The following is a 24,845-nucleotide window of genomic DNA, read 5'->3' as shown; positions in this document are numbered from 1 at the left end:
ACTATTGATTTACTTCTATTGAAGCAATGGTGTGGTGGAAACATTGGTGGATTCCCTGAAAATAGCCAATAAAAGCAGTTTCTGTGTAATTTATTCTAAACAATGACTTTTTTTTTTTCTTGTAAGGCAAGACATACATTCATTTAGGCTATTTAAATTATGCAATGGTGCAAAATAATTACAAATATTGACTATTGAGTATTTAGGCTTTGTCTACGTTTCCTGTTTTGCGGTTTGTAATTTAGTACAAATTCACAAATTTACGCATTTTTACAGCAATCCAGGGGCTCAAACCTGTTACCTTCTGATCCCACAACCTGTAGGCCACACCACAGCAGCTCTGCTAGTTCTAATTACCTTAATGGATGGGATATACTTCTGCATTGAGACCAATGCATTCCACAGCGTAGCCTGTGCGAGTGCCCTATGCAGATCATACTGCAGATTTATACTGGATTTTTATGTCTGGTTCACTCTGCAATTAAAACCAGGAAGGTGGATCACAGCTGCTGCTGTCGGCATCACACAACATGTAATGTTACATTAGATTTGACACAGAAGTATAAATCGCCCTTAATTGTGGTCTGTGTTTAAGCAGGGTAAAAATCTGTGTGTGTGTTTATGGAAAAGTCTAGGGTGAGTGTTTAATTCTGGTTCTAGTTCTGTTGAATTCTTAGCCTTGATTGTTTATTCCACAAATAAAGAAGCAAAAATATCAACTTAAAATAGTTGAATGCATCTATATATACATACATACATACATACATACAGTACCAGTCAAAGGTTTGGACATGCCTCTACTTATTCAATGTGTTTATTTTTCTGATTATTTTACATTTGAAATTTAATATAGAACTCTGTATCGTCTCTGTTCAATGGAAAACACTTATCTCCATTTTTGTCAATTTTTAGTTTACCACATCATTTGAACAGACAAACTGTCCCTTACACTGTGCCAAAATTTCTTGATGAACAGACCAATAGAAACTCTTTAAAACGACCTAAAAATAAACTGTTTTTACATTGACTTCCATTGAAAGTTTACAAGGTTTTTTCTCTCTCCTGTAAAGTTGCTGTTTTGGAGATAAGTGTTTTTTTATTGAACAGTAGCAATATTAAAGCTATACAGGAACAGATGCAGAATTATTCTACAAGCTAAACATGATAAACAAACCAGAATATGTTTATTACTCTAGATTCATCTAAGTACCACATTTAATTTTGAGGACAGATCTGCACACTCTTGGCATTCTCTCAGTGTCTTCATGAGTTACTGGAGGTGCTGAACAATAGTTGCTGCTTTTCCTTCATGCTGTGAAGTTCCAGTTCATCCCAAATCACACATCTCAGTTGGGTTTAGATCAGGGGATTGTGGATGTTTTTTGTATACTACATAATTCCATATGTGTCTCTTAAATGTTTATTATTTGCTATTAATCTACAATGTAGAAAATAAATTAATGAAGAAATAAAGAAAAACTTTGAATGAGAAACTGTGTCCAAACTTTTGACGGATACTGTAAATACATGCATACATACACTTTATAAGAAGTATTCGCTCATCTGCCTTTCCATGCATATAAACTTGATTGACATCCCATTCATGATCCATTGTACATTAAGAGTTTCTTTCACTGGAACTAAGGGGTTGATCCCAACTCCTGAAAAACGACCCCTTGCCATAATCCCCCTTCCACCAAACTGGAATGGCTGGGTTGATGTTGATCCCAATTGTTTATACCTTGTTATAATATCACTGACAGTTGACTGTGGAATACTTAGTAGTGAGGAAAATTCATGACTATACTTGTTACACAGGTGCTGCATCGTATCAAGGTACCATGCTGAGATTCCGAGAGCCACCCATGCTTTCACTAATGTTTGTAGAAGCAGTCTGCATTTCTAGGTTGGTTTTACATACCTGGTCATGGAAGTTCCAGAATTCCAAATGAAAATATTGTCATTTGGAGCATTTATTTGCAGAAAATGAGAAATGGCTGAAATACCAAAAACGAGGCAGAGCTTTTAGACCTCAAACACTTCAGAAAGAGTTCAGAAATTAATATTTGGTGGAATAACCCTGGATTTAATCACGGTTTTTATGCATCTTGGCATGTTCTCCTCCACCAGTCTTACACACTGCTTTTGGCTAACTTTATTCCACTCCTGCTGCAAAAATGTAAGCAGTTCAGCTTGCTTTGATGGTTTGTGATCATCCATCTTCCTCTTGATTATATTCCAGAGGTTTTTAATTTGGTAAAACTAAAGAAACTTATAATGTTTCCAGAGCTGTATAAATGCATTCAGCTTTTTTAAGATGCTGCATTCATTGCTGACACAGATGAGTAAATGCATGAACACATACAGCTTGTTAAGCATGGTAAGGGGACTAAAAAAGCCCTCAGTATTGAGCTATGTAGCCATGGATCTAACTGTGTTCTCGGGAACAATGGAGCTACATCCAGAACATTTGGGATGAGTTGGGGAATTTGGGTTAGGTGAGGTGGTGATCATCCAGTATCGTGAACTCAGTAATTCTAGTGTCATTGAATGCAATTAAATTGGTGTCCCAATACATTTTGTCCATACATGTATTATTTAAACTAAACTATTTATTATTAATCACTTTTGACCAAATAAGGTTGTAATGTAAGTGTCTGGGTCAAATTGCCTTCACTCATGTAGCTCATTAATGCAAATATAAACACATCGGGTCAGTCCTGAGATGACGTGGACCCTCCTGTCTCCTGTCTGCAGCAAACATCTGGAGCAGCGGAATGTATCTGCTTCCTGCCCTGTGCCCGGTCCACGGCTGCCCTGGCCTTCCAGACACAACACAAACAAAGCACTCCTGCCCACCCCACTTGTGTGTGTGTGTGTGTGTGTGTGTGTGTGTGCACGCATTTAGGACACATGCCAGCAAGTCTCGAAAGGCTAAATGCAGTGGCATTATGTATTGATAGGATGTCTCGCTTAGCTCAGCTAGGGAAATCAATAAGCTAAACCTTAAAATCTGCACTAAAATTACCACACACTAATAAAGGTGCACCAGAATATATGGTGCATTATGCAACACTAGTAAGGAACAAGGGTGTCGCCATGTTTTCCTTCTAATTCACCAGGTCTTGCCGCTAGGTGGTGGTGGTGGGGTAGGTTAACTAAGTTAAGTAAAGCTAAGTTAGGTAAACAAAACTGTAATTATTTAAAAAAAAAACTTTCTAACAAAATGCTGAATGTTATTTCTACACAGATTTCTTTCCTGAAAACTGTTTGTTTGGGTGAGTAAAGCACTTCCGTGTATTTACAGTAAGCTTAGATTTTCAGATTCCTTTCAGGCATGGTGCAGCATTAGCATTAGCAGCTAACTGCTATTGCTAAACAGAAGATTCATACAAAAGATGCACTCAAAAAAAATAATTAAACAAACCAGAATATCTTTTTTACTTCAGATACTTCTAAATGGGTTTCTACGTTTATCTTTGAGGACAGACCTGCAAACACTTGGTATTTTAATCTCAGTGTCTTCATGAGGAAGATTCACCTGGAAAAGTTTTCTAAGCGTCTTGAAGGAAGGAGTTTCTGGAGGTGCTGAAAAATAGTTGCTGCTTTTCCCTCATGCTGTGAAACTCCAGCTCATCCCAAATCACCCATCTCAGTTAATCAGGTTTAGATCAGGGAAATGTAGAGGAACACTTTTTTTACTGTTTACTACATAATTCTATATCTCTTAATTGTTTTCATGCCTTTAATATTAATTAACAATGTAGAAAATAAATAAATAAGGACATAAAGAAAAACACTGAATAAGAAGGTGTGTCCAAACTTTTGGACTCTCTGTACTCTTCTCCTTTTTAAAACTAAAAGCTTAGCAAATTGAAGAAGTGCAGGGCTTAAAATTCTGTTAAACATTCAAATCTGGAACAAACACTAACTAACTAAATACATTACTAACATTAATTACTATACAATGTTAGCTAAGCTAGGTCCCAGTGCTAATGCTAAAAACATTTAGTTAGCAAGTTAGCGAGTGCTAGCTAGTACTTTTAGTCACAGTTTTAAGTTTTGCCACTTAAAAGTAACTTAGTTTATCTTTCATAATAATGAATATTTACTTCAATGTATGAAATATATTGCTGGCAGTGATTACAAAGATTTTTAGCACAGTGTTATGAAATACATTTTATATTTACCTCAGACTGTCAGCAGCAGACTGTCAAAACTGACAGCATGAGCTAGCATGGTCCCTGTCACATAATTTCCTTAACTATAACTTACTGTATATTCAGCAGCAGTGACAGAGTTGCCAGGTTTATGTTTTTTCCTGCCAAATGAGTTTTTTTCGGGGGAAAATTTCAAACATCGTGGTGAGTTCTGTGGGCTACTTGTGAGCCTTCATTGCAAAACGTTAAAAATTAAAATGTACTGTCTTGTTAAAAAATGTATGACCTGTGGAGAGGCAGGATATATATATAGTTCTCTATAGCTATAGCTTAGAGGGAGAGAGAGAGAGAGAGAGAGAGAGAGAGAGAGAGAGAGAAATAGAGAGGAAACAGAGAAGTTTTGGGCAGTTGTTTTGGATATCACATTTTTTTAAAATAAATGTAATAAAAACGAATGTGGATGTAACAACCCAAAAAAAATAATAAAAAAACACACAAAAAACTTTGTATACTTACCAGACAATATAGCAATTACTATATATGTGTATATTTAATTACATATATCAATTATGCCCTTATAAATAATATATAATATATAAAATATAATTTAGACTTTAAAATAAAAAAGTAAGCTTAATAGAGGTTGTGAATGTAGTACATTTAAAAGTAGTTATTGTACTTCCTTCGCCATTAATGCAGGTAACAGAGAATGTTATTAGAACGTTTAGCAATGTTTTAAAAATGTTATTTTATACATTATAGAAACCAAAAGCTAATTACAAAAACATAAAAAAAAATTATGCAAACATTATAAGTAACATTTCCAAATATCAGTTTACTGTGATGACTTTGAAGGTAATTACCAAAAGTTAATTACCAAAACTAAAGTTATGGAAACGTTATAAGTAACATTTCCAAAACTTATGTTCTATGAACATCTAGGTATCTCCTCTTTACATTATATTTTTTTGACAACTTTAAAATGGCTGGGCTAGTTTAAGCGTTTGAATGGAGAGGTTTAGACAGACTTTGGGCTAAATATATATTTTAGCTGGACCTGGCAACCCTGTCCACTGCTTCCAACATTAGGATCCCATAACTTTTACCTTTATTTCACCATTAATCCAACATAATACAGATATCAAAATTCCAACCTCAACAAAAAATTATTATTCTAATAAAAATGAATGACATCAACATCATCTTGCTATCTGAAGAGTTATAGCTGCAGACTCTAAAGGTGAATCAGTGCACATGTCATGCCACAGGCTCTGCCCGTGCTCTTTCGTGACTGTGAACTAAAAATCTTTTAAAGCATTCCAAGAACGTTCCAAACATAATCTCACACACCCATCGTTCACGATCAGGCCCTGCACTGCCAGTAATTACCTCTAAAGTCATCACAGTGAACTGACTTCACTCCCTGCTGTGCCATTGTGTCTAGTGTTGAACTTTTTTCGGGAGATTGTGTATGTTGGCTCACAGTCCAGACTTAAGGCTGGTTGAGTGGTCAGTTATTTTCAGTTATCTGTTCTAGAATTTTATTGTTCAAACAAATCAGAGCTCAAAATTGATCAGTGGTCATTGGTATGCGGTCGGTTTAATTGCGTAGCTGCACGTCTCACAAGCTGCTGATGTCCTTTTCTGCCCTCTCCAAATAAGGAATGAGACAAAATATTGATATGTACAAATATTGATATTTTATTGAAATAAAATAAAAAAAACTCTAAACCCCCCTTAATTTGACTTGGTTACTACGTTACTGCTTTCATTACTCCACATGGTGGCGCCCATCAAATGAATAGTTTAACCATGTGGTGAAGAATATTGATTACCAAATTCTGTGAAACTGACACTGACAATAAACCCAAATTTCTGGGTTTTTGCTTATTTAGGACTATAGTATCTTATCCTCTTTAGTAACACAGATGCAGTGAATCATTGTACAGAATTGTCTTGCGCTATATATCAAGTATCACAGAATTAGAGTATTGTGATATCTTCGGTATCGAGGGCAATGTATCGTGATAATATCGTATTGCAAGATGCCTTGTGATTCCCACCCCTACTTCAATCATTGTCTGTGAGAATGGTAATGATGCTATATAAACCCTACTATCCAAGAAAGTACTATGATTCCTAGTAGTTCCTAAAAATACTAACAAAGTATATAGGATTTCACATCTACCTTCATTTTTCAGTTTGGTCTAAACCAAAACAACACCATCAACTGAACTCAACTACGGTCTAGTTTGCTTGCAGTGTGAAATGGGCTTTTGGACAAATTACATAATGTTATTTAGTTTAAAGGTCTTATTCCATCATTTTTCATTCATTTTAAAATATCTAGTTGTGGGCGAATTTTTACTTTTAAGTAGTGTAAACAGAACTGTTCTAAACATACACACCTACCTATCTTAGTTTTACTTTGCTGGTGGTGTTCCATAGACAAATTCTAACCATTTGTTCCTTAGCTCTGAATTACTGTGCAAAACATATAACACTGATGTGTTATTTGCACAAGTAACACAGGAACGAACTGCCATGCAGTTCCTAGCACTGTTAGCTCCTGTCTGATTGCCTGACATGTCTTTCTGCAAACAATGAAAGGTGAGGAACCGTTTCATGTGCAGCATGTATATACAAATCAGAGAGACCTATTGTTTTTCACAAAAGAATACGAAAACGTGGATTTTATTGGAAGGACACCTGCAGTATGGATGCAACAGATTATGCCCATGACTACTGTATCTACTGTAACCGTAGATTAGCACTTTTTCAAAACAGAAATAAAAAGAAACCTGTGCAAAATGTAAAGGGAGTCAGATTCTGGCAGGTAGGCCGAAGTTGACACAACTCCTGGAAAGGCAACTTGAAAAGTTTTTTTTTTTTATTATTAAAAACATGCTGCTGTCCAATAAATGCCTTTTAGAAACCAATCAATGTTAAATACACACTGCCTGGCCAAAAAAAAAGGTCACACATTTAAAACCTTTAGCTTCAATTACTGCATGCATTCACTGTGGCATTGTTTCAATAAGCTTCTGCAATGTCACAAGATTTATTTCAATCCAGTGTTGCTTTAATATTTTTTACCAAGATCTTGCAGCAGCATTGATGATGGTAGAGTCTGACCACTGCACAAAGCCTTCTCCATCCAGCACATCCCAAAGATTCTCAAAGGTGTTAACGTCTGGACTCTGCTCTGTGGTGAACAATCCATGTGTGAAAATGAAGATCTCACTCTTTCACAATTCCAGCCTCATGAATCCTAGCACTGTCATCTTGGAATATGCCCCTGCCATTAGGGAAGAAAAAATCCAGTGATGGAATAACCTGGTCTTCATTCAGTATATTCAGGTAGTCAGCTGACCTCATTCTTTCAGCACATACTGTTGCTGAACCTAGACCTGATCAACTGTAGCATCAGCCCCACATCATTTACTTAGTTAAATGTAGAAAGGTGCAGTCTATGATAGGTGATGACAAAAGAACAACAGACAATAGTGCTTAAGTGCATTCACTAAACTGCATGTAACCAGATCAAATGTATACAATGCAAGTAACATATGAAACTAATTTCCATGTGTGACAATGTTGTAAAATGTCCTTTTGACTTTTTACACCTCAAACATCTATTGTAAATATGCCTATTTAAACTCTTTAACTCTTAAAGCATACCAGTGCTGTCTAGATGGAGATTTTCTGGTGTAAACTCGTTCTGAAGTTGTGCGCATCATAAAGATGGGAAAATCTTCCGATAAACGTAATCCACTACATGCAGATTGCGTACAACTACATTTGCAAAATCACTGAGGTGTTCTTGTCTATGCAGCAGATGGTTTGGGTCAGAGCTTTGCGATTTTCTTCAGCTACTCTGCAGGTCAGTGCAGACGTGCCAGCCTACATTCACACACTCTAGCAATTCCTCCCTGGCAGATACCTCTGCAGCGACAATTACCTTTCTGCAGCTTGCAACATGTGCAGGGATGGCAGGAGATGGGCATCTTATCCAGGTCTGAATGAAAATTAAGATTGGGATCCGAGTCAGTGAAAATGAAATGCTGTGACTGTTTACAGAATGAGCTGATAGTTGTTTATTCTGTTGCTTCGGTCACATAGTGGTCTAAGAATGCATGTATCGCTTGATCGGTCGTACGTGTGCGGCAACACACAAGGAACTGAGATGAAGATCTCAATCTGGTTCCCAAATATGTCTCGAGTTCAAACATGCTTCAGTGTCTTTACAGTAGGCCTCTGTACAGTCTTTAACAGAAGCGCTTCTAAATGATGCTTTGCCTGGACAAGCTTAATGTTTAACAGCTTTTGAAAATGGTTCTTTTAGTGGAAGCATCAAGTGAAAGGATGACTGGTATCTGTATTGAGCTTCTTGACTGTACAATACATGTGAAACTCTTCAATTTATACATTAGAAAACATTAAACTGACTTTCAATGCACTTATATACTCAACAAAAACATGGATGCACCCATAAGGAATAAAACGACAGGAATAAAACTTGGTGGGTAGTCATGCCAGACTGTCGGCCACATCATCAGTCCTATCCCTGATCAAACATCTGCAGGAACTGCCTGAATATTCAAGCTGAATGGAATGCAGTGTTGCAGGACACCATCAGGAACCTCTACAACACCATGCTGTTATACGACAAGGAGTTACCCATATCAGTCTAAATTTATGATCACTTTTTCTTCCTGGTATCATTTATAGCTTCCTTCCGAATAGCATGCCATCCAACACTTCCTTCTGGGTGCAACTATTTTTGCAACCTTTTCTTTGATGATGACTGTAGATAAAAGTAAGTCACGGTGTGTTTTAAACCAGGGATTCTCAACCTTTTCCAACTCAAACTAGAAAGCATAATGACCCACAATGATAGACAAACTAAACTATTTATGTTTTTTTTCATTTTTGAGAATTGGGTCTGAGCAGCTGAGTTTTAAAGATCAATATGATCAATTTTAGTTCAATTACAGAAAATATGTAAAAATGTTAAACAAACAGAAAAGCACGAGTGCCTGTTTTTATCTATAACTTCAACAAAAACAGTGTTAAAAGGACAATGATAAGTGTACTCTGTGAGGATCAAGCAGTACTGACCATAATAAATACATAAAAATACACATACCATCAGCTTACTACATTCACCTTAACATAATATACAAATCTGTCACATTTTTTTTGATGAAGGTAATGCTGCTGGAAGTGGAGGTGTTGTTTCACCCACTGTCACCCAGTTGCTGCAGCTAATTATTAAGTTGCAGCTAATTGAGTTCTCAGCCAGTGTTGCCAGGTTCGTGGTTTACCTGCCAAATTGGTAACAGGTGAAATTTCAAAAGTTTCAAAGTGTGTTTCTTTGCTTCTCTCAAAAGTACTGCAGTAGCATTACTACTAAAAATACCTTAGAAACTGAAAGAATTGGAAACCGTTAATTAGAAACCATTAAAAACAAACATTTAAGCCATTACCGACCCACTACAGACTACTGCCTGCCCTTGAGGATGGGCCAGCAGATGACTAGAGGGTACCTCATAGCCCACTAGTGGTTTACAGACCACAGGCTGAGAAACCCTGAGCTAAACCACAGTCTAAGTTCAGTCTTTGTTAGCAGATGATATCAAGTGATCGTAATTTTACTTTTTGCTGAGCTTTGTAAATCTGTACATTTACAGGATTTTTGCTTTAATAAATCAATAACATTATCACATTTTTTGTATACATTTTGTATACTGTAATCAATACTTGTGCTATTGAAAACACTAACATGCCAATATGTTATGAGACCATGAGGCCAATACCGTTTACATTGACATTTATGGTATTAAGCTGATGCTCTTATCCAGAGCGACTTACAAGGTTATTCCTGTTACAGAAATAAGGCCAATGTAGTGTTAGGAGTCTTGCCCAAGGACTCTTATTGGTGTAGCATAGTATAGTCACCCAGACCTGGAACTGAACCACAGTTTCCACATGGTAGCTCACTGGCAGACGGTGGTGATGTCCACTGCTCCACACCAATGGCATGATTTTTGCCTTGTCCCTCCCAGTTATGGCATAGTTAATATGATGACTATTTACCCTTTTAATAAGTAAAAATTAACTTAGTTTCTAACTTTCTAACTCTGACTGGAAGCTTGGTTCTATCTTTGGGAATGGTTCTGTAATTGTGCCTCTGCAACTCGAAACGTTTCTTCAAATTTCTGAGTGCGTGGGTGTGTGTGTGTCTGTTCAACCCAAGTGCCAGCTTTAGCCTGTTAGCTTGTTAGCTCACCAGCCTGTTGTAACTTTGCCGTGGCTGCGGCCAAGGGCAACCACTGTAATTTCCAGCAATAAACCGACGACTGTAAAAGTCTTCCTCGTCCATCGTTTTAACGCTTCACAATATCTTTTTACTAAGGAAAATGACAAAAAATTAATGCACAGTGACTCGGATAGGTAACTTTAATATGATTACTTGAAATAGTAACACATAAGATTATTCGTTGGAAAAACTGGTCAGATTAGACATCACTGGTCCCATCAAAGCTAAGGAATTCTGAACTGACCTGCAAAATATGTGTGTGGGGCCTCCTGTATTAATGCTTGCCAGGGTCGCTTAAGTGTTCATTCACATGGACAACTGCAGCCAGATGCCAGCGGTCACAATCATTACTGCTGTGATCATTACTGTGGGTTGTAATGCCTTCTATGATGTGTTCTCTATACAAACATAGCACTGTGATTGGTTAGGTGCTAAATGCTCACAGAACATCAGAAATTAAATTACTTTTTTGGCCTGTCTGTGTAAAATATATGTGCATTTAGTAGATTTAATGAACGCAGTACTCTGTTTGATGGAAAACCTCCTCCAGGATCCTCCAAGATGAGACATCCTCCAACTTGAGATTTTTTGCCATAATTTAACAGACCTTTTTTTTTTTTTTTAACAGGGATATGAGACTTGAACAATGAAAAGAAATCTAAGAAGATCTTAGAGAGAAGATAACCAGTCAGAGTCACTGAGGTTAAGATCCAGCCCTTGGCTGCCACACACACACTGACACACACATACACACATAGCCAGCATTCCTCTTGCAGTTCCCTGCAAACAAAACCAGGAAGAGAAGGAATGTTCTGATACGGGTTCCTACTGTAATCTGCCTACCCAGTTACTGAGCCTGCAGACTGGTGTAGACTGGATCAGACGAAAACAACAGCACACTATTCCTGCATAATAAAGCAATGCTAGCCTAATGTCTGTATGACACATCTCTAGCATGCAGGCAGTTACCATAAGTGATTATTTTAATATCTTTCTTTTTCAAAACACTACAGGACACTTGCAGCAAAATCTAATAGGCTGATGCTGGGGCAATGGAAATGGAAAGCACCTGTAATACATCATCTGTGTGTTTTGGGTAAACAGGTTTATTTAATTTTTTTTAGTAAAAGGAAATGATGATCTGTTGAGGCAGACACGTGTCAGATTAAAAACCACAACTATTTTTTTTATCTGCCATCTAAGGTGAGGTAAACCAAAAGCAAAAGCATTTTCTATGTATTTTTTTGATTTATTTTATTTTTTATTATACTGAAATAGCTATTGTGGTGATTGTCGCTACAGACTGTAAGTAACTGGCGCTTACAGTGGCTTGCAAAAGTATTCATACCCCTCGAACTTTTTCACATTTTGTCACCTTACAACCACAAACACAAAATAGCACATAATTGTGAAGTGAAATGAAAATGATACTCACTCACTCACTCATTCATCATCAACCGCTTTATCCGTTAAGGATCGCATAGGGGCTGGAGCCTATCCCAGCCGGCATCGGGCGGAACGCAGGATACACCCTGGACAGGCCGCCAATCCATCGTAGGGCAGAGAAACACAGACAGACCCACAGACACATTCACTCACACACTCACACCTGAGGGGGCAATTTTTATCCGACATCCAATTAGCCTGTCTTTGGACTGTGGGAGGAAACCGGAGCACCTGAAGTAAACCCACGCAGACACTGGGAGAACGTTTAAACTCCACCCAGGTCACCCCAGCCGGGAATCGAACACAGGCCATCTTGCTGTAAGCGGACGTGCTACCCACTGCGCCACCGTGCCGCCCTATGAAAAGGATACATTGTTTTCAGTTTTTTTTAATACAATATAAATCTGAAAAGTGTGTCACTGAATAAGTTACAGTAACAGAGTCCAGCTGTGTGTCATTTAGTCTCAGTATAAATATAAATACCTGTTCTGTGAAGACCTCAGTTGTTTGTTAGAGAACACTAGTGAACAAACAGCATCATGAAGACCAAGGAATTCACCACACCAGATAAAGTTGTGGAGAAGTTTAAAGCAGGGTTAGGTTATAAAAACATATCCCAAGCTTTAAGCATCCCAAGAAGCAACAGTTCAATGCATCATCCAAAAATAGAAAAAGTATTCTACACCTGCAAACCTACCAAGACATGGCCATGGTCCACCCAAACTGACAGATCGAGCTAGGAGAGCACTAGTCAGAGAATCAGTCAAGAGGCCCATGGTCACTCTGGAGGAGCTGCAGAAATCCACAAATCAGGTGGAAGAATCTGTCGACAGGAGAACTATAAGTCGTGCACTCCACAAATCTGGCCTTTATGGAAGAGTGGCAAGAAGCAATTCACTGTTGAAAGAAAGACATAAGAAGTGCTGTTTGTACAGCAAACATCTGGAAGAAGATGAGCTGTGGTCAGATGAGACCAAAGGTGAACTTTTTTGCCTAAATATAAAGTGCTTTGTGTTCTCCTTTATTTGGAGACAATGAGAAATGGCTGAAATAACAAAAAATATATATTCAGATCTCAAATAATGCAGAGAAAAAAGTTCATATTCATACAATTTAAAGTTCAGAAATCAGTATTTGTTGGAATAACCCTGTTTTTGTAATCACAGTTTAATGCATCTTGGCATGTTCTCCTCCACCAGTCTTACACACTGCTTTTGGATCACTTTAAGCAAAAATTAAAGCAGTTTAGCTTGGTTTGGTGGCTTTTGATCATTCATCTTCCTTTTTATTATATTCCAGAGGTTTTCAATTTGGTAAAATAAAAAAACTCATAATTTTTAAGAGGTCTTTTATTTTTTTTCAGAGCTGTATGTTAGGTTTTTGAGATAGTGGTGATGTTGTGGAGCGCAGGCAGCAGGGACACCCTGTCCATGTCAATCTAAATAACATTTATTGCATCATTTTTTTTCTTATTGATGGGGAACATAGTGTAAACACACCCATACAAGTAACCTCTCACTCTGACTCACACACTCTCTCTCTCTCTCTCTCTCTGCTGTACACATTCCAAACAAACAGCGACAAAAACAAGTGCACGCTCACCTGCAGGCCTGAGTGCATCCACTCCAGCACTCAGAACAAACAGATCAAAGAACAGGGGGAACAAAACAACAGAGAATATAAGAAAGCTAACAGTGTTCTGACAGCCGCAGTGATTAAGCGAGCCTTAATCAGTTTCCATCCTCTCCATATCACTTCCCCTGCAGCAGCGGAGACGGCCCTGTGTTTTTCCAGTGTTTGCCCACTTGTTTCCAGTGTTTCCCGCCTTCCCGTGTGTTCACTGAGGCTGTGCAGGAATGTGAAGGGAATGTGAAAAAAGCATCCTGTTTTTATTTCTTACTCTCGTCAGCTATTCGCCCGCCAAAAAGAGGCAGAAGGAGCTCGCTCACGCCAGAACCAGAACCCACATGGTGTTAGGGGGCAGATGTTAGGGGAAGGTACATGATGACCTACAATGCATCTCAGTCTGGCCTTTGCCTCCCATGGGATGTCATGAAAGTGTTTATACACTGTTCTTTCATGTAGCAATTCCTAATTCTACCTGTGCAGATGTTCTCTGTTATCTGATATGAATATGTTACAGCCTATTGCACAGTCTATACGTCATGAGCGCTGTAAAGTAATTTGATTTCTGGTTCCAGCACATTCCACAGGTAAAGGGCACACACGTAACTGGTTGTCTTGGGGATGTTAAAAAAGAAACAAGGTGCATATGCCTTGAATTTATATATGAAACGAGAAATATAAATAATCCCCAGTGGCTTTTTTTCTTTTTCCATTTTTTAATGCCATTTTGTCACTATATAGACAATAATATTGCAATACAGTATCTGCTCATTCATGGTTTAATCCAGAATTAAGGGTATTAAAATGAGTTTATCTTGCTCTTGTTGGAGTAACTGTCTCTTCTGCACAAGGATGATGACTTTCTAATGGATTTTTGGAGCATTGTTGGAAGGAATGGACTGTATTTATTATTAGATATTCATCACAACTTTACAACTCATCTATAAAGTACCGGATGGAGCAGTGGCTGTTTCGAAGGCCTGGGGAAAAATAAAGTGGGGTCCTGCATAATTAGACAGGCACCTAACTGGGCACTAGATCGTGTTTTCTTATCTGTAGGAGAATCCTATATAGAACCACATCCTACTGCATAAAAAGCACTTCATAATTGGCACCATGTTCTGTTTTAAAAATCAGATGGGAACTTATTAAGACATACAATTAAGTTTTCTTGATCTAGAGGGCACACCATCATAATTTATTGAGTTAACCCTTGTGTGGTGTTCGAGTCTGTGGGACCCGTTTTCATTTTTCATCAAATGATACTAAAAAAATTTTTTTTCTAACTCAAACTCATTGGCATTGGCTCATTTTTTGTGAAAAACATATATCAAAACACATTTTCCATAAACACACACTGTACACCCCCCCACCCCCCCTACATACAGTATGTTTGGCCAAAGGATAATAAACATTGCTTCATTTGTAAATTTGAAACTAAACACATTTTCTACTCGTATCTTGAGTTTAATTCTTTTTCTTTTACATTTTATTAAAAAACTAATAAAAAAAGAGTAGCACTTTTTGAAAGAAATGTAACATAAGAAAGGTAAAGGGCAAATATTAACCATGTAAGCTGTTTATATTGCTTGTAATGTAGGTGAAGCAAGCATGTGTAAAGCATTTTAATGTAAAATTGCTTAATTTTGCTGAATTAAATACAAGTAACAAAGTAAACGAGTAACAAAAATATGAACACCACACAAGGGTAAAATAGCACTTGAGTCTGAGTTGCTCTTTATTATATAATAGCACTGACATTTTAGAATAAAATATTCTGGGTCATTGTCCTGCTGCAGAGCCCAAGTTCCTTTCAGCTTGAGATTATTCTCCTTCAGGATTTTTTAATGTAAACATTCCAAAAAAAAATCTAATTTTGTCTGGTCAGTCCACAGAATATTTTCGTAAAAATCTTGAGGATCATCAAGATGTTCTCTGGCAAAACTGAGTCTAGCCTTATTTGTTCATTTTGCTTAGCAGTGGCTTTCATCTTGGCACTCTGCCAAGCCAAGTATCTTAATTATGGTGGAGTCATGAACTCTGACCTCAGCTGAGGTAGGTGAGGCCTGCAGTTCTTTGGATGTTGTTAAGGGGTCTTTTGTGACCTCTTGGATGAGTCATCCCTTTACTCTTGAGGTCATTTTGGTCGGCCGGACAATCCTGGGATGTGTGAAACACTTTTTCACACAGGACCAGGTAGGACCAGGTAGGTTTTTTTTATTTGTTTTCTCCCTTAATAATAAAAACCTTTATTTCAAAACTGCATTTTGTGTTTATTTGTGCTGTCTTTGAGTAATATTTAAATTTATTTGATGATTTGAAACACTTAAGAGTGACAAAAATGCTAAAAAAAGGGGGGGGCAAACACTTTTTCACACCACTGTATTGTATATTCATATATATGTTGTTTTAGGCTCTACCTAGACCTGTCTGAATGTTTAGTTGATGGTGTCACTCCAGCTTTACAGTGGATTCAGTCCTGTCATGTCTAACACTAGTCAGTTGTTTGCTTTTTACAGCTCAAATAACAACAGGCGACAGATGACAAGGCAGAATTTAAGCCTTTCTGCCTTTGGAACACACAGCCAATCAGGTTCCATTTAACACTGCACCGAAACTCGACTTTAGGAGCTGCTTTCTGGGAGTGCTGAGAACTTACTTGTTGATCTTATGTTATGTATCCTTCATGTATGTTTCATTTGTACTGTTCTATAACTGCTGTTTTCTAGGTTTTAAGTCATGACATTGTTGTGCTGTGTTGTAGCTGTGGCTGCCATATTTGGGAGCTAATATCAGTTTTTGCCTTTCTTAGCTGGGGTTTTCTGACTATATACAATCAAATGTGTGCTACTTTGTGTATCCCCAGGGGGATACTAGGTTCAGAGGTTTAGGGGTGCTGGGCACCCAGCTAACCCGGCCCACAAAAAAACATGGACTGTAAATGAATTTGAGGAGAGTTCCGTGGAGGGATGAGTGTGTCATATCAGAAGAAATAAAATATATATAGAAGATACAACTTGGGAACAATATGTTTTTATCAAAAATACCTCTCACAACTGAATTGCCTGTTATCTGCTTTAATTTAAAAAGTTAAAAGCTAAAAACTTAAAACTCGACATAGATTTTTCATAATTTATTTGTGAACCCAAACCAGGCTCTTTATTTAATAAAAAAAAACTACCCAATATCCAAGACTGACTGACTGGCTAAATGACAGGACGTATCAGGAGTGGGACATCATGTCAGACAACAACAGAATAAAGAGTGCCGTTTTTAAGCCCCAGCTTTAAAAAAAAGCTAGGGATGTAGAGTAGCTAATGCTAACACTATAGCATCACATCCACATGCTGTTTTAGTTTAGTCAGATTAGTACACAGAGACCCAGGCAGGGCAGAAGGAACGGGTAGCGGGAAACACTTTCTGCTGTACTTTAGAATATACAGCAGTATCCACATGCTTCCAGCTATTTTTAAAAACAGCAAAGTCTGCAGTGTTTTTCCTTGATTACAGCAGCTTACCTTTTCTGTTTATACAGTCAGAATCTGTATTGGTGCTTCAGGTATAATGCAAAAAAGTCATGAAATAAAGTGTCTGTGGGTCTTAAATAGGGCTGCAACGATTAGTCGATATAATCGACAATGTCGACTACAAATTTCATTGTCAACTATTCGTATATTTGTAACAGTACCGCATTACACAAAGTGCTGGGGACAGAATCTTAAAACAGAAGAAACTTGGTCTGTGTCTCCAAAAGTGCCCAAACACAACAGATTACATATTTATTCACTAAATATCAGTACTCTCCATGTTTAAACAACATGTGGACATTTAAATGCCTTTTAAATGTAAAGTTTAGCTGTTTTTCTGTTGTTTTTAGAGATGGAGGACATGGCAGAAATAATCGTTGACTAATCGACTCTTTGAAAAAATGATCAGCAGATTAGTCGACTACCAAAATAATCATTAGTTGCAGCCCTAGTTTTAAAGCCTAGTTACAGAAGGGCTTACAGGTGTAAATAAGATATAATGGTAACACTTTCTATGAATGTCATCTCCACAAGACTCTCATTGCCAAATTTATTATGCATTAAGAATTGTTAAAGGTCACCTTCCGTCGTTTTTTCTTTCATTTTAAAATGTCTAGTTGTGGTCTCTAGTATGAATGAATGACATGTGAGCCGTTTTTGTAAAAAAAAAAGTGCTCAGGTGTCTCTGTATAGCTCTTTTTTAATGGACTGTTTTAGGGGTGTGTCCAAAATGACCGGATTCCAGCTTTGCTCATGAATATTCATACATGCAAACAGCATGCAAATATCTCTCCTCTGATTGGCTAGGAGCACTGCGACGCCCCTCCACCGCTCTGCCGCTCACTGCCTCCCACCTCCTAACTGATGAGCGGTGATGTTGCGTCGCTTCAGCTCCGCCTCTGGGAGTTTCTCGAGCCAAGGTGGGCTGGTCTGTGAGTTTCTGCCTACGTAGGCAGAAAGATAATTCAAAATTCACCCGTTTTTCGGAGGGGGGGAGGGGGGATTTCTTTGCTTAGCTCCTGCAGACAATGGGGGCTGCAAAACAGTTTAATGTGCAGGTGTACACATTCAACTCGGAGAGACCTACTGTATTCCACAAAAAACAAGAAAAATCGGATTTTCGCGGAAGGTGAGCTTTAACATATAAAGCCCTACATGGGCTCGCTCCTGAGTATTTGCTAAACCTCATCTCCTATTATGAACCACCGCGAATTACCTAGATCTTAGGGTGCTGGTTTATTTAGTAATTCCTAAAATTCAGAGAAGCTCTGCAGGAGGAAGAGCTTTCTCTTATAAAGCTCCCCAAATCTGGAATAATCTCCCCGAATATGTTCGGGACTCAGACACAGTCTCAATCTTTAAGTCTAGACTGAAAACTTACTTGTTTAGTTTAGCTTTTGGTAATTAATGTTTTTTTCCCTTTAGATCAGGCTGCATATCCAGGGGTTAATGGACAGAGGGAATTGTGGTAAACGGAGATGCTGGTGCTGTTGTTCTCCCACTGCACACGGTCACTAAGGTTTGTGTACGGTGGAGTGGGTGGATGCCAGTGTTTCAGGGTGTCTCCGTGTCTATGTTACCTTCTGGCTCTCTCCCTTTAGTTAGGCTGTTTTATTTAGATCTGCCGGAGTCATTAGAAAATCACACTCTGATAATGTTTTATATTCTCTGTTTTACATAAATCCAGTTAAAACTAATTCCATCTCTCTACCTTCCTCCGAGTAACTGACTGCCCACCTGTCTGACCCGATACCGATGGATGTTGGACCCCCGGGTTCTCCTGTCCCCTGTCCGGCCAGACTTATGGAAGTTTGTGGAAACACACACCACAGATCAGCTGCCCATCTTTCAGTTTATTCATCTGCCTCATACAAGCGGTTCACTCTCCACTTACTACACTACCTGCTTTCATGTTGCTATATACATGGATATATTAGACCTGTCTGAATGCATAATGACTTAATATTCATTAAAAGCTGTTTGACCAGTGGTAGGATGGTCCCTTCTTATATGTGATTCTTGGTTCCTCCCAAGGTTTCTTCCTCCTCCAGCTCTAAGGAAATTTTTCTTTTTCCTCCACGCTCACTTGGAGTTCTGTATTATGTACATTCAGTGTTTTGTCTGATTCTTCGTTGTAAAAAACGCTTTATAAATACATTTGATTTCACTTAATTGAGAATAGTGATCATAAATACAACTAATTAAATAATAGTTTTGTTTATATCATGTTATATGTCAATTCCAAGAAGCTCAGCCTAGCTTGCAGAATTATGCATTATGACACACCCTGTATAAAGCTCTAAATACATTTTAACCCCTCAATAACTATACTTGCCTTGAATATAATTTATATAATTAGTTATATAAGTCCCTTATAATATATTATAACAGGTCTTTGTGCGCTTCAAGTAAAGTGACAGACTTTTATTGTGGGACTAGATAATCAATAATGTACAATAATATAATCTATAGTGCTATAATGAAACCCTACAATATTAAGCATATAAAGGAAAAAGAACAAATACAGCAAGAAAAGTGTTGAAGTTTCACTAACAATAATAATTTATTTATGATAAAATACATTTGTCTTTGTAGATGAGGTACAAAAGATGTGAAACATAAATAATAGGCGAGGTCAATAAATTAAATAAATAAATAAATGCAACATAAATGGCATTTTTTCACATGTAAAAAAATAAAATAAAACATTCAAGTATCTGTGATCAAGTCGGAGGTCATAAAAGGCCTTTTCCTTGCAGAGATGAGTTGAAACAATAGCTGCAGAGCATAAGAAAAAAATGCAAAAAATAAAAAAGCTTTTGAGCTAATGTGATACATGTAGTAGTAGAAGTTATAAAATGAAGTTTAAAAAAAAAACAAAAAAAAAACAACTTAAAAAAAGGGCATTGACTAGAACACATTCCACAGAAATGCGCTGTTTGTCTCTCATAATGGGCAATTACAAGGACATTAGCTGCTGGCCTTTTCTATCGGAGGAAAAAACAATTACTCCAGTTTTTTTGGCGAGGGCCCGAGGCATTGAAACTCGCTGCCACTTCGGTAAAATCAAAACACGCCGCAGTAACTATGCAATAAATACTTCCGCCTTCACAAAGAGGCCAGGGAAGAAAACAAAGGGAAAATGAACAGTCATGAAAAGAGAATTAGTGTTTGTGAGGGGAGAGGGAGGGGGGTGTTATGGGGGGGGGGGGACCACCTTCCTCATAGGTCCAGGATGTTTTCAAAGTTGAAAAAGCGCTGTCTGTTTCATAAAGCAGGTAATATGAGCCATAAAAAAAGGTATTGGCGCTGACAAGCATAGAGATAAGCAAGCCCAGCAACCTTTGCTCACTGTAATCATAGATTGGCAACGGTTTGAACTAATATAGGGTTTTGGTGACTGATTATTTTACACATTTCCAGAAGAAATGATGATCTCGTTTAAGCTCTGATACAGAGAAAGTACGTTAAGTTATTGCAGCTAAATTGAGTAGTAGAATATAGTAAGTGCAAACATAGTTAATAACATAGTCAGTAACAGAGTAGACAAAATAAAATAAAAAATATCAGCGGCAAAAATAAGACTGTTACATTTTAACTTCTCTTGATATGACAGGAAACTCCTACCAGCAACAAAAAACTTTTTTTTTTGCAATTGATAATGTTAAACTAGTGACTTTTGCATGTCCTTTTACGGTAGTAATTCCTTTAAAAAGGTCTTTACAAAAAAGGCCACCATTGCATAGGTGCTCAGTGTCCTCCAGGTGTTCCACAGTCTCCCTTGAGAACAACAATCCACGGCAAACCTACAATGCCTCGACTTCAGACATTCCATATATTCAGTATCTTAAAAAAAAGTTAATTGAGCTTCAGTTCCTTGACCTCAACTTGATTCTCTCTATAGGTTTATTATTTCAACCTATATTCTTGGTTTCTTCTGCTTTTCTGGCTTCTTCTGAAAGGCTTCTTCCAGGACCTCCTTTGAATCACATCGTTGAAAAGGTTTCTTCAAAGCCTGAAGCCTTAATCTTAGTCATAATCCCGGGGGAATCCACCTCGTCAGACGACAAGACACCGCCTCCTCCTCCCGAGGTTTTTGTTCAGATGCTCCCTTGTGTACGTCGCTGCCCTGAATCTCCCTCTAGCTGATCCAAGACTTGTTGGTCTTGAAAGGTTTCTTCTTGGGTGAAGAAGAATGCTCGGCTGCAATTACATTAGACTTGGCCACTTGCCTAAAATGGAAAGAACACAAGAGCATAGGTTAGCATCTGTCGCATCACAATACTGCATGTGTTCATAAAGACAAAGATCTGTAGCTTTACAAGAGAGAATGAGAGGTTAACTTTTATGTAATGTTAACGTAAGGAGGTTTGTTTTGTATGTTTTTAAGACTGTAAGCTCTATAAAACTCTGGATTTAGGGTTATACTTCAATTATAACAAGTTTATAACAAGTTGCATCACTTTCATAGACCCTAAAATTGAGCCTTGTGGCACTCCACAAAACTGGGTAAAGTCAACAGCTACCAAACAAGTAAAAAAAACAATTGTTTAGTTGCCTTTCTTGGATTAATAACTGAATCTTTATTAGATTAAGTGGTTGAAAAGACGTGGAAAAAACGTCAGTGCTGCTGGTTGAAACTATGTTTTACTGTAGTTGATAAAAAAAGTTGAAGTGACTAAAGAGATTTAAGTGAAACTCATCTTTTTTTCAACCAGTCCTTGCATCAATGTATTTTCATATACCTTAAAAACACACCTTTTCCTCCTTTTCATTTAAAACAAATGTATAATTACACATTTTAACAAATGGCACTGCCAATTTTTTTGCATCTTTTTGACAACATAGTGCTGCGTAGATATAACTTTAACTTTAATGTGATTATAGCCAGTCGCTTTGGACTATTTCTTATTGGAAATACAGTAAACAGTCTAATACAGCAAATAGAATGCACAGATAATAATATTTCTTACCTAAAATAACTCAGCAGGTCTTTTCCAGTCTTCTTAACGTCATGATCTAGTGGGCTCACCACCAACATGCTTGAGTCCATGGAGCTGTAAGCAAATCGGCGAGAGCCAGGTTAGTCAAGTCAAGTCTCATTCGCCAAACCAAAATACACAGACATTGCATTTAGTTCTGGATTATTGAGAATGAATAAACGGTCATGCTAAAGTGGACCTCTTTGTCATTTATCTCAACCTCTTTGTCCTGACTGTAACAATTGCAAAGCGTTTAGGCTAAGCACAAAGTTGAGGTGATCCTCGGCAGCCTTGAGAGAGCGAGCAAACCACAAACACGACAATTCTTAACACCATCTAAAGAGATAAAAAAGCAGCAACCTTCTAAAAATAGGCCTCTGACTCAGGAGCCTGTGTGTGAGTCATTAGCAAAGCAGCCGGTAGATGATGGTTCTAGTCAAGGAAGCCTTCGCTTTATGCTTTATCACAGTGCATCTCCATAAGCCTATACAGAGTGCCCTCATCTGCTCCTGTTGCGGTTGAATTGCGCTGGTATGTGTAAGAGAAACAAGCGGAGGTATCTGTCTGATTGGATCTCGACTGCTGGATCCTGAGGGTATGAGGGTCTAGACGTTAGGCAAGGATGAGACTAAGCTTACCTGGTGTGGCAGAAACTGGAACAGGTAGCGTCACTCGGGTTGGCGCATTCGCAACGTTTGGTCGAGCGCCGGCGACGAGATAGGGGACTTCCGAGACCATACGGGGTGATCTTACTGTGAGTGGAGAGAACAGGAGAAAAAAACATTAGAGATCTGGGAGGTTTATTGGGAGGTAACACCTTATTGAAGAGTTATAAGGAGATATAAAGAGTCTATGAGGCCTTAAAGCTCATCTACAATAAGCAATGGCTTATTTTAATGGCTATCAGTTGTTTTTATATTTCAGTTTTTGAGTCAGATACTTTATAAATAAATGTTTATGTAGGCTTATGTCAGTTGATATTAAATATACAGATATCTAGAAAGTCTTTCTAAGCTATCTAAGAATCTACATTCATTTAATTAAAAAGCCAACACTGCCAAATTGATCATTTATAATCAGAACAATGTCTCAAATATTTAGAATTCTAGACTCACCTAGGCGTGTTGACCCAGATAATATCCAAGTGGCAAAAGTAGATGCACTCCTTATCCATCCAGTTATTGCAAGAGCAGCGCTTGGTGCGAACCCTCTTGGCCACAGAAGACGAGCCCCCATTTTTTTCAGATGACTGAGAAACAGGCAGTCCAAACCCTAAAAAAAGCAACATAGTAAGTCATACAGTAAGTCACATAAGTCTTAATGTAGGGCAGTGTGTTCTTATCTGGCTATTAAATAGCTGTGCAAGCATATGTAACTGCAGCAAGTGTAAACACTGTAAGTGCTGTCAATCCAGGGCAAAGGTGAAGTCGAAATGTTTTTTTAAGCATGCCTTAATCAAATTATACGATGATAGGGATCTCCGCAATCAGGCTCAGCTTTAATAGTGTAAATATAAAGAGCTGGTGCAATGCCATATAGATACGATGGAGTCAACAACCGGCCAGCTTATCAGTGAACTTAGAAAGACTGCTTATATGGCACTTTTTATGTATTTTATGTATGAGTTTGCATGTTTTTTTTATTTGTTTTGTTTTCATTGTTTAAGAGCAGACAATCAATGAAAATTAAATGCTGATAAATGCTTTCAAATGCTGTTAAATGCTGTTAATATTAGGTCAATGAAATTGAAGTGAAAGTGAAAATATAAGCAGTACAATAAATAAAGCATAAAAATCATCAATTTGCACATTTTTAAATTTGCATTAAGATATTAACATACAGTAAATAGAAGTAGATATGTAATTGATGTATTTTAATTCCCAAAGAAATCCTATTAACCAAGCTAACCTAACTAAAAAAAATGAAGGTTTGGAAGATTCTTAAACCAATTTTCCTGACAATAAATCCATAAAACGTCCTCAAAAACAGCTGACTTACCTTCCTCGATTAACACGCAGAGTGTGAGACAGATAAGTAGGCTGGTTTGCAGTGAGAAAGCCATTGTTCTTCTAAGTCAAGCAACTCCAGAGAGTTCTCCAGTGCTGTTGCCAGAGGCTGTGACAGGTGCTTGTGTGAAGCCTCAGCCTCCCGGCCTTCCATTTATAATGCCACACGCCACTCCCCCCCAATTGTTTTGTGACTTCATCACCTTTTTCCGGCGTCGGGAGCAACGTCTGCATTACACAATGAGCTGCCGAGCGGCCTCCTCCTCGCATTCCAGCGCTCTCGGGGGGGTCGTGAGCAGGGCATGCCTCTCGGCAGGAAAGCGAGGGATAGGAGAGAGGGAAAAAAAGGGAAGGACGCAGAAGGAAAAAAAAAAAATAAAGGAATTGGTCCACAGGGACTTTCCTCGCGCCAGTCGTTTGAAGAGGTCACTGCCACTGTCCTTTGTTTTGTTTTCATTCTACGCAAGGGAGTCTAGCATGCAGGCATCGTCAGGAAGCCCAGTGTAGTCACTGTTTAATGACTCTGCACTTTGCATGCGGCCAGGTTCGGTTTTTATCTGTGCAGAGTAAATGCCACGAATCCCGGTACGACAATGAGGTCAGATAGCGTCCAGGACTGTCCCTGCACTCAACGGCTACGGCTACTGGGTGTGATAAGTGGAGCAAACTTGCAAACTTCCACCACAGTGGAAGAAGAAACTATAGCATAACGTATAAACAGATTCAAAAAGGTTGAAAACCTCTAGAATATAATCAAGAGGAAGATGGATGATGAC

General features: G+C 38.1%; 1 protein-coding gene across 1 annotated transcript; it reads right to left on the bottom strand.

The window, feature by feature from the left end:
* Positions 1-19,619: 19,619 nt before the first annotated feature.
* edn2 (endothelin 2) lies at positions 19,620-24,215 on the bottom strand. Its single transcript, XM_007233589.4, has 5 exons — positions 24,062-24,215; positions 23,179-23,335; positions 22,702-22,815; positions 22,055-22,138; positions 19,620-21,313 (listed from the first exon to the last, which is right to left on the bottom strand). The coding sequence occupies exons 1-5, from the start codon at positions 24,123-24,125 to the stop codon at positions 21,223-21,225; spliced, it is 510 nt and encodes a 169-aa protein (XP_007233651.2). The 5' UTR covers positions 24,126-24,215; the 3' UTR covers positions 19,620-21,222.
* Between the last annotated feature and the right edge of the window lie 630 nt (positions 24,216-24,845).

Source organism: Astyanax mexicanus, chromosome 3 (assembly GCF_023375975.1).
Source record: "Astyanax mexicanus isolate ESR-SI-001 chromosome 3, AstMex3_surface, whole genome shotgun sequence".
Lineage (NCBI taxonomy): Eukaryota > Metazoa > Chordata > Actinopteri > Characiformes > Acestrorhamphidae > Astyanax > Astyanax mexicanus.
This window is presented reverse-complemented; position numbering and strand designations above follow the sequence as displayed.